Here is a 13,654-nt window from a genome sequence, read left to right as displayed (position 1 = left end):
TTTGTTAAACACAGCAATTGTCCAAAAGAGAATCAATCATAAAGTTATTGAATCAAGGAAATTGATAGATTATGACACTCTTCTTGGTTTACTTCCAGAAGAGCTGTTCACAATCTCTAGTAAGACTGAATGAAGTTTGAGTCCAGTGGCACCTTTAAGACCAACGAAGATTTATTCAAGGTAGTAGCTTCCATGTGCACATATGAAAGCTCATACTTTGAATAAACCTTTGTTGGTCTTAAAAATGCCACTGGACTCCTAGTTTTTTTCTAATGCTTCAGACCACGATGGTAGCCTACCTGGATCTAGAAAGACTGGTGCACCATTTTTTAGACCTTTAAACTCACAGGAGATTTGTCACAGCATGAAGATTTCTACAGAAGAAGGGGATATTTAAGGGCTTTCCTAAAATTTGCAATAACAAGGATTGGTGCAAGTGAATTTTTTTTTTTGCAGTTTCTCTTTGGTTTTTTGCTTTTTTAAAAAAAACACTTTATCATTGCAGTTCAGTGCCAAAATACTACCAGAATGTCTTAGCTTTCGTATATGCTGTCAAAGAAATCAACGAGAATCCCAACTTCTTAGCAAACACTACTCTGGGTTTCCATCTCCTCAACAACTACTTTGTTTCCAGGATGACATATAAGGCCACCCTGAGTCTGTTTTCCACACAGCACAGATTTTTACCCAACTTCAGATCTCACACCCAGAAAATGCTGATAGCTGTCATTGGAGGGCTTGTCTCTGAAATATCAGATAATATCGCTACCATTTTATCCATCTACAAGGTTCCACAGGTAAGCCACATATATGGAGGTATAAAAATTTCAGAATCTGGCACACAATTGGACAGTTTTTGGGATGCTTCTGAACATGGGCTACACATTCTCTTTCAGCTCACTTACGGATCATTTTCAGCAGCACAGTACAGTGAAAATGTATTCCCGCCTTTGTACCAAATGGTCCCAAATGAAGTCTATCAGTACAAGGGGATTGTCCAGTTACTTCACCATTTCAGATGGACATGGGTTGGGCTCTTGGCAACAGATGATGACAGTGGGGACCTTTTCCTGCAGACAATAATACCAATGCTTTCTCAAAATGGCATCTGCTTTGCTTTCATACAAAAATTGCCAAAGCGGACTTATATGACAAAGTTAGTAGACATGTATATAGAGCAGCTGGAAACATATCCACTTCTCATACAAAACAAAGCAAACGTGTATTTTGTACTGGGAGAACGTTTGTCATTTTCAGGTTTGAGATGGGTGCTTTTCTTAGCACACTTCTCATCATTGCCCCCTCTTGGGAAAGTGTGGATTGTTACATCCCAATGGGAATTTGAATCACTGAGCATTCAAAGAAGTTGGGATATACAGGACTTTCATGGTGCCATATCCTTCACAGTTCACTCCAGTCACCTACCAGGATTCCAAAACTTCCTTCAGATCGTAAATCCTTCCTGGGCCAAAGGTGATGGTTTCATCCAGAACTTTTGGGAACAAGCATTCATTTGCTCATTTAGTATGTTTAGTGCACTGGAAGAAGACATCAAAGCCTGCACTGGGGAAGAGAAGCTGGAGAGCCTTCCCAGGACTTTGTTTGAAATGAGCATGACTGGCCACAGCTACAATATCTATAATGCCGTCTATGCTGTGGCACATGCTTTGCATGCCCTTTACTTATCTGGACTGAAACACAGAAGATGGAATGGAAGGAATGTGGAGTTTCAGAACGTTCAGCCCTGGCAGGTAAGCTCCAAAGACACAGATGCATTTTCTAAAGAAGACTGGGTGATCCACCTGAGGGAAGTGAAATTCAGCCCATTAAATCTGCACAAAGCAATTCACAAGAATTCCTGTTCCTAATGCTTATTAGCCAAAAAGGACATCAAATGACTTTAAAAGAAGCCCCCCCCCTTATAAAAACTGCTATGTTAATTGTTTTACTTTCATAAAGAACCATTTAAAATATAACATTGCTACCCTTCAGTGGGCAAACAACAGAATTCTATGGAGAGAAAAAGTACTGTGCTTTGATATAATGGGCTCTGGCTAGGGTTGCCATGTCCCCAGTTTGAATAGAGTTTTCCCCGATTTCAAGTGCTCCAATCCACCGCTGGCCAGTTGACCAGCAGGAGAAATATCACCCCCGAACAGCCCCCTTCTGTGTCAGTATCACTGGCATGATGACATCACCCGGCAGTGATATCATCACACTGCTGACGTTGGGAGGGGGTGATGCTCCAGTTTTTGGGCAAACTCTTTGGTTTTGAGGGCAAAAAAACATGCTGCCAAGAAATCAAAGAGAATCCCAACTCCTTACCGGACGGTACTTTGGGTTTCCATGTCCTCAAGAACTACTACATTTCCAGGATGACATATAAGGCCACCCTTGGAGGTTTCCCCGATTTTGAGTGCTCCAATCCACCACTGGCCAGCAGGGGAAATATCACCCCCGAACAGCCCCCTTGTGTGTCAGTATCACTGGCATGATGACATCACCCGGCAGTGATGTCATCACACTGCTGATGTTGGGAGGGGGTGATGCTCCAGTTTTTGGGCAAACTCTTTGGTTTTGAGGGCAAAAAACATGCTGCCAAGAAATCAAAGAGAATCCCAACTCCTTACCGGAAACTTTGGGTTTCCATGTCCTCAACAACTACTACATTTCCAGGATGACATATAAGGCCACCCTGAGCCTGTTTTCCACACAGCACAGATTTATACCCCACAGAAGTGCACAGGGCAGAACATCCCAATGAGGACCTGGGAGCCACCCACCAGATCAGAGGTAGAACCTGGCAACCCTAGCTCTGGCATATGAAATCTCAGGGCTATTTTTGGACAGGAACAGACAGGAACGGAGCTCCGGCTGGCTTCAGAGTTGGCCACGCCCACTACAGCCAAAAACCTCTGTGTGCCTGGCTACAGAGGGAAGGCCTGGAGAGTGGCCTCCCTGGTGACTCTGAAGCGGGCAGGCTGGGGGTCCCATGGAAGGGGCCTGTCCAAGGGCCGGCCTGTCCAAGGGCCGGCTTGCCTGGGTGCCCCGCAGCTGCTGGGCACCCGGGCAAGCCAAGGGAAGCCATGGGGTGCTAATGAGTTCCTGCTGTTGGGTGTGGCCTGTTATGCTAATGAGTTCCTGCTGGGCGTTTTCTACAAAAAAAGCCCTGTGAAAGCTTATGTTGCAATATCTCTGTTCATCTTCAAGGTGCCACAAGGCCTCATCTTGGAAATTAAAAAAAAAAATTGCAAATCAAGAATAATCCAGATCTAGGAAAGGCAGGATTTTATGAAGCTGATTCTATTATCATCTTATCTTCCCTCTGTTTCATTTTCTTTTTCTATCCAGCTCCATCACTTTCTACAAAGGATCGTCTTCAATAACAGCGCAGGGGATACTTTGCATTTTGATGAAAAGGGGGAAGTGATTGCAGGTTTTGATGTCACAAACTGGGTAACCTTCCCAAATAGCTCTTTTGTGAGAGTAAAAGTGGGAAACATGGAACCTAAGGCTCCTCTGGGTAAAGAGTTAACCCTAAATGATACCAAAATAGTGTGGCATAGAAGCTTTCACCAGGTGAGACACAACTACAGGTACCAGAGTCTCTAAAACAATTCTGGAAATTTCTGTCTGGCTTTCAGTTACTGAATATTTTCCACAAATATTTCCTATCTTTATGAGGATCCAGGAAAAGTTGAGAGATCAAATTTCATTCATTCCCACTGCTGCAGATAAAGGGAGATTTTGGGCCATTTGATTTCACCTCTACTCAACTCTCTTCCCAAGAATTATACCACAAATGACCATTTAAGTCTTTCAAGTCCTTTTTAAAACTTTCTCAGATTCTTCTTAACTATAATGTATTTTACGTTAGATAACTTCAAAAGGAGATCCATGGGTTCCATCTGAAACCTCTATGTGATCTGTCTCACTGTGCAGACCTAATTAGGGCTGCATCCTTTTGAGCCTTCAAATTAGAAGAGTTTAACTCTGTTTTGGATTGCGGCATAATTTTCTATGGGGTGGGGGAAGGCCTAAAGTGCATGAAAAGATATGAGGTTCATATAAATTCACTTGTATTCCTCTCAGATTTGGAAACGTTACAGTAAGGCTTCCCCTTTAACTTCCACATATTATGGTTTTTTTAAATTTAAAAGCTTTTTCCCCCCTCCTAAAAAGGAGAGATATTTCGCTTAATTAGAAAGGGGGAAGGTATATAGTGGGATCAAGAGAAAGCTGAGTGATGTTTTAACTAGTATATTAATCTGTTAGTAATATAAATCTTTTCTTCTTTTTCTTCTTGAGTGTGTTGTCAAACTTCTTTCTTCAAACCGGTTAAATACATTGTCTATGTTAATATGTTAGTAGTGTCCCATTGGTGCCTTGTTAATAAAGTCTTTTCAAAGCGCTTTTCGAACCAATTCACTGTGGGCTGGCTTCTTTTAGCCTCCAGATTCTACAAGGAACTTCCTCCGCTTGCTTCTCTCCGGCTTCTCGGCTCCTCCTCCGGGTCGCTGTTTTCTCTTTTTACAAACTGCCAATGCTGCAATCCTTGTTCTGTCGTACCTCCTCGAAAGATCTTTGGCTTTGAGAATTGATTTATCCTTTTTCTTTCGCTTTAAAGTAACTTCCACATATTATGTTAGCACAGAAGTACAGAAGCGCTATCCGCCGCCAAAATATGCATCTTGTGACACTGTCTTTCCTTGTTTGGCCCCAATTATTTTACCTGACAGGTCAGAATTGCAAATGAAACAGGGAGGGAATGCACATGCATATGTTTGATTATGATTACCAGTTCTGGGCTGCAATCCTAAAACTACTTGACTGGGACTAAACCTTACTGAATAAATGGAATCTACCTTTGAATAGTCCAGCATAGGAATAGAGCACTGAATGAAAACAGAATTATGTCGGTGCAAGGTCAAGTTGCAGAAAATCTTATATTGATGGAGGAAAGCGCAGCTGCAAGGACAGCAAGCCCATTAATGAAATCTTCATTCTGAATTGAAATCGAAGCATTTTTAAGACACCAAGAGTGTCTATAGGCTCAGCTCTGCTATTTGAAAACCAGGTTTGGTGTGGTGGTCAAGAGTGCATTCTATCAGCTGCATCTGCTTTGCTGATGCTCCCCATTTGTTAAACTCATCTGACTTGGCCATGTGGTTAGACTATCACAACATGTTCCATGGGGGACTGCCCTTACAGGCAGCCCAGAAACTGCTGCTGGTTCAGACTGAGGCAGCCTGTGTATTGTCCGGAAATAGCTAACTGCAATATATCTTGCCTTAACAGCAACATTGGCTCCTATGATGTTTCTGAGTTCGATTAAAGGTTCTGATTATGATGTGAAAAATCCTTCATGGCCTAAGACTCACATATTTGATGAACAGTCTCTCCCCATAAGTCTTCCTACACCAATTGCAGTTCATCGTCTGGTTGTCCACCTGCTTAAGGCTCCCCACACAGTATCTACCAGAGTTCATCCCAATACTATCTCTCACTTTGTGAAACAGGATCCCTTAGGAGGGAACCTTCCTTAAAGATTTATGGAAGATGCTGTGAGATTACTTTGTTAGGACAGTCAATGGAGTTTGAGCATCAGGGATATTCTTGAGGGGGATAAATGGGGATGGTATAGCACCAGCCAGCTTTCCCGCTCCATCTCGCCCAATTCTTATTACAGCCCCTATCCCACATGGATTTTGTCCTAGTAGGTCCCCGGAACAATGTTCTCTGATGACCCAGTAGACTCCTTCCTTCCTTCCTTCCTTCCGTCCTTCCTTCCTTCCTTCCTTCCTTCCTTCCTTCCTTCCTTCCTTCCTTCCTTCCTCTGAAAATGTGTGTGTGTGTGTGTGCGTGTGTGCATGCACGCACCTGGAAGTCATGGTTGACTTCTGGTGACCCCTAGTTGGCTTGGACATTTTAGAAAGGCGACTTGCTGATTGCCTGCTTCTGCATCCCAACCCTGGTATTCCTTGGAGATCTCCGAGCCAAGTACTTGCCAGGGTAGGCCCTGCTTTTCTTCTGAGATCTGATGAGTTCGAGCTTGCATGGGATAACTTGGTCAGGGCAACCCCTCCTTTGGTCTTCATCATCACAAAAGCAGTTTGCATCCAACCCTTTAAAGGGTTTCAATTTAAACATTTAAGCTACCATGAGTCACAAAGAAAAGGCAAAGTATAAATATTTTAATAAACAAATACTTTAGTAGGTAGATACATAACCTTTTCCCGATGGCAATTCTTAAGCAATAAAATTTTGAAACTGTAATCAATATATGGGAAGTTCTGTGTTGTTGTCATTCCATTTCAAGGAACACTGTACATTGTGGACATACATTTTCTCAATGGCCGTCTCCCTTTCTACTTACATACAGACATTGCCCCTTTCTGTGTGCAATGACCGCTGCCATCCTGGTTACAGCAGGAAAAAGAAGGAAGGAGAGAGATTTTGCTGCTATGATTGTGCTCAGTGTCCAGATAGGATGATCTCTGATCAGGAAGGTAAGATACAAAAGAGAAATATTAGCAATTTGCCCCCCAGTTGGAACCTACTGTCCTTTTACATCAGAATTTGATCACTGTGAACCTACTAACCATACCATCATCAAAAGACAGAAGGCATTGATGCTATGAACAAGTTTTATGCACACTACATAGGCTCTGCCATACAGCACGCTTCTTCTGTTTGCACAAGGACTCCTTGAAACCCATTGCTTTAAGAAAAAGCTAGTGGAAGAGAATGTGCTCTCCACAGTGGAGGTGGTCTAGTGTATAAGGAAATTGTTCAGGGGCTCCAACTCACACACTTGTAAGTCCCTCCTCACTAACTCTACTAAGGATAGCACTCATAGAGAGACAATATTGGAATGGGGGGGAAAGATAATCATGTAATCATTAAAAACAACAACCCACACCTGATTCAGAATTCACAATTGAGCCAGTTTGGTGTGAGAGCCAGCTTGGTGTAGTGGTTAAGTGGGTCTAATCTGGGAGAACCAGGTTTGTTACCCCACTCCTCCACTTGAAGCTGCTGGATGTCCTTGGGCAAGCCATAGTTCTGTCAGAGCTGTTCTTGAAATAGCAGTGCTTGAAATAGCTCTCTCAGCCCCACCTTCCACACAGGGAGTCTGTTGTGGGGGTGGGGTCGGGAAAGGAGTTTGTAAACTGCTCTTGCCACCCCAAATCCCAATTATTAATAAGGAGAGATGTTTGAGTGTTTATAAGTGCTGCACACATCCCAGAGGAGACTTGTTACCATTTTTGTTGTTGGGGTGTTAAGACTTGAGAGAACTGCTTGCGAGCTGATTGTTGACTCATAGCCCACATCTTTGGACAGAAATCTTCAACAACACAATATTGCCCAAAGATTATTTTGCGAAGCAAAAAAATAATAAAAAAGATGCCTTCTCACTGGTTGGTCCAAATTGTGTGACACCATTTCCCAAAGCATGGCTTAAAGCACAGCAATCTTTCAACTTCTCTTTTTTTTCAGACATGGATGCCTGTGTCAAATGTTCAGAAGACCACAATTGCAATATGAACAAAACTCAATGCATCCCCAAGATGAGTACCTACCTTTCCTACAAAGAACCCTTAGGGATCATCTTAGCAACAATGGCTATTTCTTGCTCTGTGCTGACAGCTTTGGAGCTTGTCATCTTTATGCAACACCACAGCACTCCCATCGTCAAAGCCAACAACCGGAATCTCTCCTACGTTCTCCTGGCCTCTCTCTTTCTTTGCTTCCTTTGCTCCTTGCTCTTCATTGGACAGCCTGTAAAAGTGACCTGCCTCCTTCGGCAAACTGCTTTTGGCATCGTCTTCTCCGTGGCCCTCTCCAGTGTGTTGGCCAAAACCATCAACGTGGTTCTGGCATTCATAGCTAATAAGCCAGGATCTGCAATGAGGAAATGGGTGGGGAAGAGACTGGCAAATTCTATTCTTCTTTCCAGCTCTGTGATTCAAGCAGGACTTTGTACTCTTTGGCTAAGTACCTGCCCGCCATTCCCAGATGCAGACATGCATTCAGTGGATGGGGAAATTGTACTGGAATGTAATGAGGGCTCAGATGCCATGTTTTATTGTGTCCTGGGCTATCTGGGGTTCCTGGCCATTGCCAGCTTCACTGTGGCTTTCTTCGCTAGGAAGTTACCTGACAGTTTTAATGAAGCCAAATTTATCACTTTTAGTATGTTAGTCTTCTGCAGTGTTTGGCTGTCCTTTGTTCCAACCTATTTGAGCACTAAAGGGAAATACATGGTTGCCGTAGAGGTCTTCTCCATCTTGTCTTCCAGTGCTGGTTTGCTGGGCTGCATATTTTCCCCCAAATGTTATATCATTCTTTTGAGGCCTGACCTGAATAATAAGAAGCAATTCTTAAGGAGAAAAACATATGACTATGTATCTCTGTAGTCTGCTCTTATAGCTGCTTCCATAGGAATATAATATTTTAATTTCTAGTATTTATTTTAGGAATCCCATTATCGTTTGGAGCTAGTCCACATTTTTAATCCTGCTGTACCAATAATTATTACTATTAATAATAATAACAATTAAGAATTTGCAAAGGGAAGTCCAGCCTCACCAACCTTTTGGATATCTTTGAGAAAGTGAACAAGCATTTAGACAATGATGACTCGGTAGACATTATAGACCTGGACTTTTAAAAGGTACTTTCAGTAGATGTTTAGCAAAAGGCAGCAAAGTACCGTATTTTCCGGCGTATAAGACGACTGGGCGTATAAGACGACCCCCAACTTTTCCAGTTAAAATATAGAGTTTGGGATATACTTGTTTTGTTTTTTGGTTGTTTGCTACGCTCAAAGCGCAACATGTACTACTGAAAGCGATAGAAAGACCAGAGTACTGTATTTACCGGCGTATAAGACGACCCCCCATTTCTGAGAAGATTTCCCTGGATTAAAAAGTAGTCTTATACACCAGAAAATACAGTAGATGTTTAGCAAAGAGATGACTAAGGGGGGACGTGATAGAGGTTTATAAAATTATGCCTGGGGTAGAGAGAGTTAACATAGAGGAATTTTTATCCCTCTGCCAAAAAGACTAGAACTCGAGGGCATCCAATGGAGCTGACTGGCAATAGGTTTTGGACAGACAAAAGGAAATACTACTTAACACAGAGGGTGGTTAAAAGGTGGCATTCGCTGCCAGAGAATGTAGTGATGACTGCAGGAATAAACAGCTTTAAAAAGGGATTAGATAGATTCATGGAGAATAAGTCTATCAATGTCTGCTAGCCGTGGTAACTGAGGGAAACCTCCAAATTCAAAGGCTCTGATCCTCTGAATCCTAGAGCTGGAGGCAACATCAGGGGAAGATTTTGGCCTCTATGCCCTCTTATTGGCCATCCAGAGGATGATAAATAAGAAGAGGTTCCTGCTACCATTTGCACCTGCCTTATCTGGTGCTTAAGCAGCCAGATTCTGGTGTCAGCAGTGACTCCTCGCCACCTTGGTTAAGGAAGGAATGATTCTAGGGCCCCATCCTGGAATTTTCCCCTGGGACTCAGAATCAGGGCAATCACCCTGGTGGATTTGGACCAAATGGAAACTGGATGGGGGGCATTCATACTGATACTTGTCCATTTTCCACATCTGCCTTGGATTACACTTGGTAAAAGATATGAAGATGGTTGTTTCTTGGCCCTTAATCATCAACATTCATTCAGAAAGGAATAGTCAGTGTTAAGGTTCTTGGGAAAGTAATTTGCCAGGTCTTACAGTTTGTTAATTATCCACTCCCCATATCAGCACCCACCTATCACTGACATGAAAACTGCAAGTGGAACAAGGAGATATTCAGGAGAAGTAAGGGGGATGGATGGGTTTCTGTCTGTATGGTATGGGTCCTTCATGTTCCCAATGGAATCTGTCAAGAGTGGTCAGGACCAACGATTGGAATGGCCCAAGCTTTAAACTAGACAGGATCTGAACTGTACTCACATGAAGTACATTTTTTAATTTTATTTATTTTTATTTCTATTTATCATTAGATTTCTAGCCCACCCTCCCCGCAAGCAGGGTGCTAAATGAGACAACAGAATCCTACCACTCAAAACCCTTAATTAAAATTCTCCACAGTTCAGAGGGAATTAGAAGACCATAAAGGAATTCTGAGAGACCTCCACATGATGGCAGCATGTGATTCCATGTCCCTGGAAACTCCTATTTTGCTGATGGGAAAAAAAAAACGGAATCAATTACAAATAAAGGAAGTATGTGAGAAATTATCTTGTTTGTCTCATGTATTCCTGTAATAAAATATCGCTTAGTTTGGCACAGAAGTGTTTATTTGAAACATGAAGTGTCCATCACTATTCTCACGGCACTATTCTATTGTTGGCATGACGAAACTAATACAAATAAAGTCAAATAACTATTAATTATCAACATATAATCGTCCACCATTCTCCTCTGGGTTCCTTTCCTGTGTGGAGTTTCTGTTTCCCTGGACTCTGTTAGGATTACTGGCACCTCCCCCTCTCTTGGTTCTTCCGGAGGATCACATGACATTACAGATAGTGTTAGTAAGAGAAATTGTCTTAATTCCTCTTTAACCTAATTTCTAGCTGAAATCCGACAATACTTTCCTTTCCTTTTCAGGAGTTCCATTTGGATCAGAACAGAAACTCAAAGACAGGAGATGCTCTGAGGCAGGCATGTCTGCCCACTTTCCTATTCCTCCTACTAGATCACCACCTTGGCTCCTCTTCTGGATTTTATTTCTAACAATTGTCCAAGACCTGCCTTGGATAGCCCAGGATAGCCCGATCTCATCAGATCTCAAAAGCTAAACAGGGATGGCCCCAGTCAGTATTTACAAAGGAGACCAACAAGGAATATAAGGGTTGTGATGAGGAAACTGGCAATGGCAAACCAGGATTGTTCTCCTTAAGTATTTGAAGGGCATTCACCTAGAGGAGGGCAGGGAGCTGCTCCTGTTGGCAGCAGAGGAGAGGACTCACATTCATGGATTTAAATTAAGGGCAGAAAGGTCCAGGCTGGATATTAGGGGTAAAACTTTTGACAGTAAGAGTTGTGCAACAGTGGAATCAGCTGCCTAAGGAGGTGGTGAGCTCCCCCTCCCTGGCAGTCTTTAAGTAGTGGCTGGACAAACATTTGTTGGGGGTGCTCTAGGCTGATCCGGCACTGAGCAAGGGGTTGGACTAGATGACCTGTATGCCCCCTTCCAAATCTGTGATTCTATGATTCTATCTCTGAACATCTTTTGCTTTGAAAACTCCATAGGATAAGCTGTGACTTGACAGGAGGGGAAAGTGTCCAAGATTAGCTCCCAGTCACATTACAGTTTGGGAATTTGGGAAATGTATGAGAAAAAACAACAACAACAAAAGCAACTAAGGTGGTGAGCTCCGCCTCCCTGGCAGTCTTTAAGTAGTGGCTGGACAAACATTTGTTGGGGGTGCTCTAGGCTGATCCGGCACTGAGCAAGGGGTTGGACTAGATGACCTGTATGCCCCCTTCCAAATCTGTGATTCTATGATTCTATCTCTGAACATCTTTTGCTTTGAAAACTCCATAGGATAAGCTGTGACTTGACAGGAGGGGAAAGTGTCCAAGATTAGCTCCCAGTCACATTACAGTTTGGGAATTTGGGAAATGTATGAGAAAAAACAACAACAACAAAAGCAACTAAAACAACTTAAAAACTTGTGCATCTATCAGTATAATCCTAAACAGACTTGGTCTTTTAACAGGTATAACTCCACTTAGGATTGCAGTGTAAATGTCCTGCTGCTCACCATTTAGTGCTACTTAGGGTTGTCAGCAGTGTTCCCTCTAAGCTGAGTTAGAGTGAGCTAGCTCACAGTTTTTTATCCTCCAGCTCACACATTTTTGTCTCTGCTCAGGAAGGATGGCTCCAGAGCAAACTAATTAATGCAGGAGCCAAACGGCTTGCTCACAACTTTAATGCCAGTAGCTCACAAAGTAGAATTTTTGCTCACGAGACTCCACAGCTTAGAGGGAACATTGGTTGTCAGGCAATGTCTGGAAACCAGAAGGAGAGCTATGGGTGGGGATATGGAGGACATGATGCTGGCTGCAGTGCCATGTCATTTCCAGTTAAAAAACCCCACAGACGTGGCATAGATAGCTGTAGGACTCATGGAAACTCTATGGTAAAATCATAGGGTTTCTGATGACTCCTAGATGTACCACTTGCCATTTCCAGTTTTTTCACAGAAGTGCTGCTATGCTTCAGCTTGCACCACTTAAAAAAAAAAATTCACCACCAGCGGTCCCCTAATACATTGTGACACAACTTACAAAAAGTTTGTTCCCAATCCTCATAAAACTACATTTCCTTAATGTATGTCATTTTAGTCTATATTATTTAGTATAATAATGGGATGCCCTAACCTGCTTAACCCAGGCTAGCCTGATCACATCAGATCTCAGATGCTAAGCAAGGTCAGGCCAGGTTAGTACTTGGATAGGAGACCACTAAGGAAGTCGATGGTTGCTATGCAGAGGTAGGCAATGACAAACCATCTCTGTTTGTTTCGTGCTATTGGGTTGCTATAAGTCAGTTGTGACCTGATGGCACTTCCCACCACCAATAATTTCACAGCATACAGTTCAAAAACAATTCATACATTTATTGGAATCTAAGCAAGGCCTGGTCTTGGTCTGCTAGGCCAGAACTGTCAAAGCCAGCAGCCAACGTAACAACTGAAAAGTGAAACTAAAGAAAACACCTTCCTTAAGGGGTTGTGTTAAAATAATTATGCAATACAACAAGGGAACATGACCAAATTCTCAGCTCCCCACAATATAAGACTATGTACTTATTATTTGGCTTTGACAAAAGATGATGGCGAGAAAGCTAATACTACAATGTCTTGGTGGGTGTCTTTCAGGTGCTTTGAGATTCTCTGTTTGTACAGATTAGCCTGGCTACACTTCCAGAACTGATTTCAAGAACTTTCCCTTCAAGTTCACTCATAGTTACACATCACAATTTGGGAACTGAGCTTGCCCCCACAGCGGGAATAACGAGACGGACAACCATTTGGATTAAACAAGGGCCACTTTATTAACTATATACAATTTATTAATATGTGTTAAAATAATTATGCAATACAACAAGGGAACATGACCAAATTCTCAGCTCCCCACAATATAAGACTATGTACTTATTATTTGGCTTTGACAAAAGATGATGGCGAGAAAGCTAATACTACAATGTCTTGGTGGGTGTCTTTCAGGTGCTTTGAGATTCTCTGTTTGTACAGATTAGCCTGGCTACACTTCCAGAACTGATTTCAAGAACTTTCCCTTCAAGTTCACTCATAATTACACATCACAATTTGGGAACTGAGCAACTGTAAAGAATCAAGACAATTAAAAGTCTACTTGTTTCTCATCATAATTTGGCCCTTGTTGTTTAAGCCGGGCTTTGACAATTATATAGCATTGGGGGGGGGGGATAAAAACTGTAAACCCAGCACCAGAGGCCAAGATAGAGAAGATTTCCACGGCCACCATATATTTTCCCTTGGTACTCAGATAAGATGGAACAAAAGACAACCAAACACTGCAAAAGACCAGCATGCAGAAAGTGATAAACTTGGCTTCGTTGAAAGAATCTGGCAACTTCCTATT

At 42.4% G+C, this 13,654-nt stretch overlaps 1 protein-coding gene across 1 annotated transcript; it reads left to right on the top strand.

Moving 5' to 3' along the window:
* The first annotated feature begins 713 nt into the window (after positions 1-713).
* LOC107122979 (vomeronasal type-2 receptor 26-like) lies at positions 714-8,420 on the top strand. Its single transcript, XM_015426130.1, has 6 exons — positions 714-797; positions 897-1,751; positions 3,352-3,523; positions 5,299-5,471; positions 6,320-6,509; positions 7,501-8,420. Exons 1-6 carry the CDS (start codon positions 714-716, stop codon positions 8,418-8,420), a joined length of 2,394 nt encoding a protein of 797 aa, XP_015281616.1.
* Positions 8,421-13,654: the final 5,234 nt, after the last annotated feature.

Source organism: Gekko japonicus, unplaced genomic scaffold (genome assembly GCF_001447785.1).
Source record: "Gekko japonicus isolate JY-2015 unplaced genomic scaffold, Gekko_japonicus_V1.1 scaffold171, whole genome shotgun sequence".
NCBI lineage: Eukaryota > Metazoa > Chordata > Lepidosauria > Squamata > Gekkonidae > Gekko > Gekko japonicus.
This window is presented reverse-complemented; position numbering and strand designations above follow the sequence as displayed.

Bases quoted from the DNA above. Each gene is read 5' to 3' on its own strand.
- LOC107122979 (XM_015426130.1), top strand. From the start codon at position 714: ATGCTGATAGCTGTCATTGGAGGGCTTGTCTCTGAAATATCAGATAAT. The intron at 1,752-3,351 runs GTAAGCTCCAAA...TTTTCTATCCAG, and splicing joins AGAACGTTCAGCCCTGGCAG to CTCCATCACTTTCTACAAAG. The intron at 5,472-6,319 runs GTATCTACCAGA...TTCCATTTCAAG, and splicing joins TGCTTAAGGCTCCCCACACA to GAACACTGTACATTGTGGAC.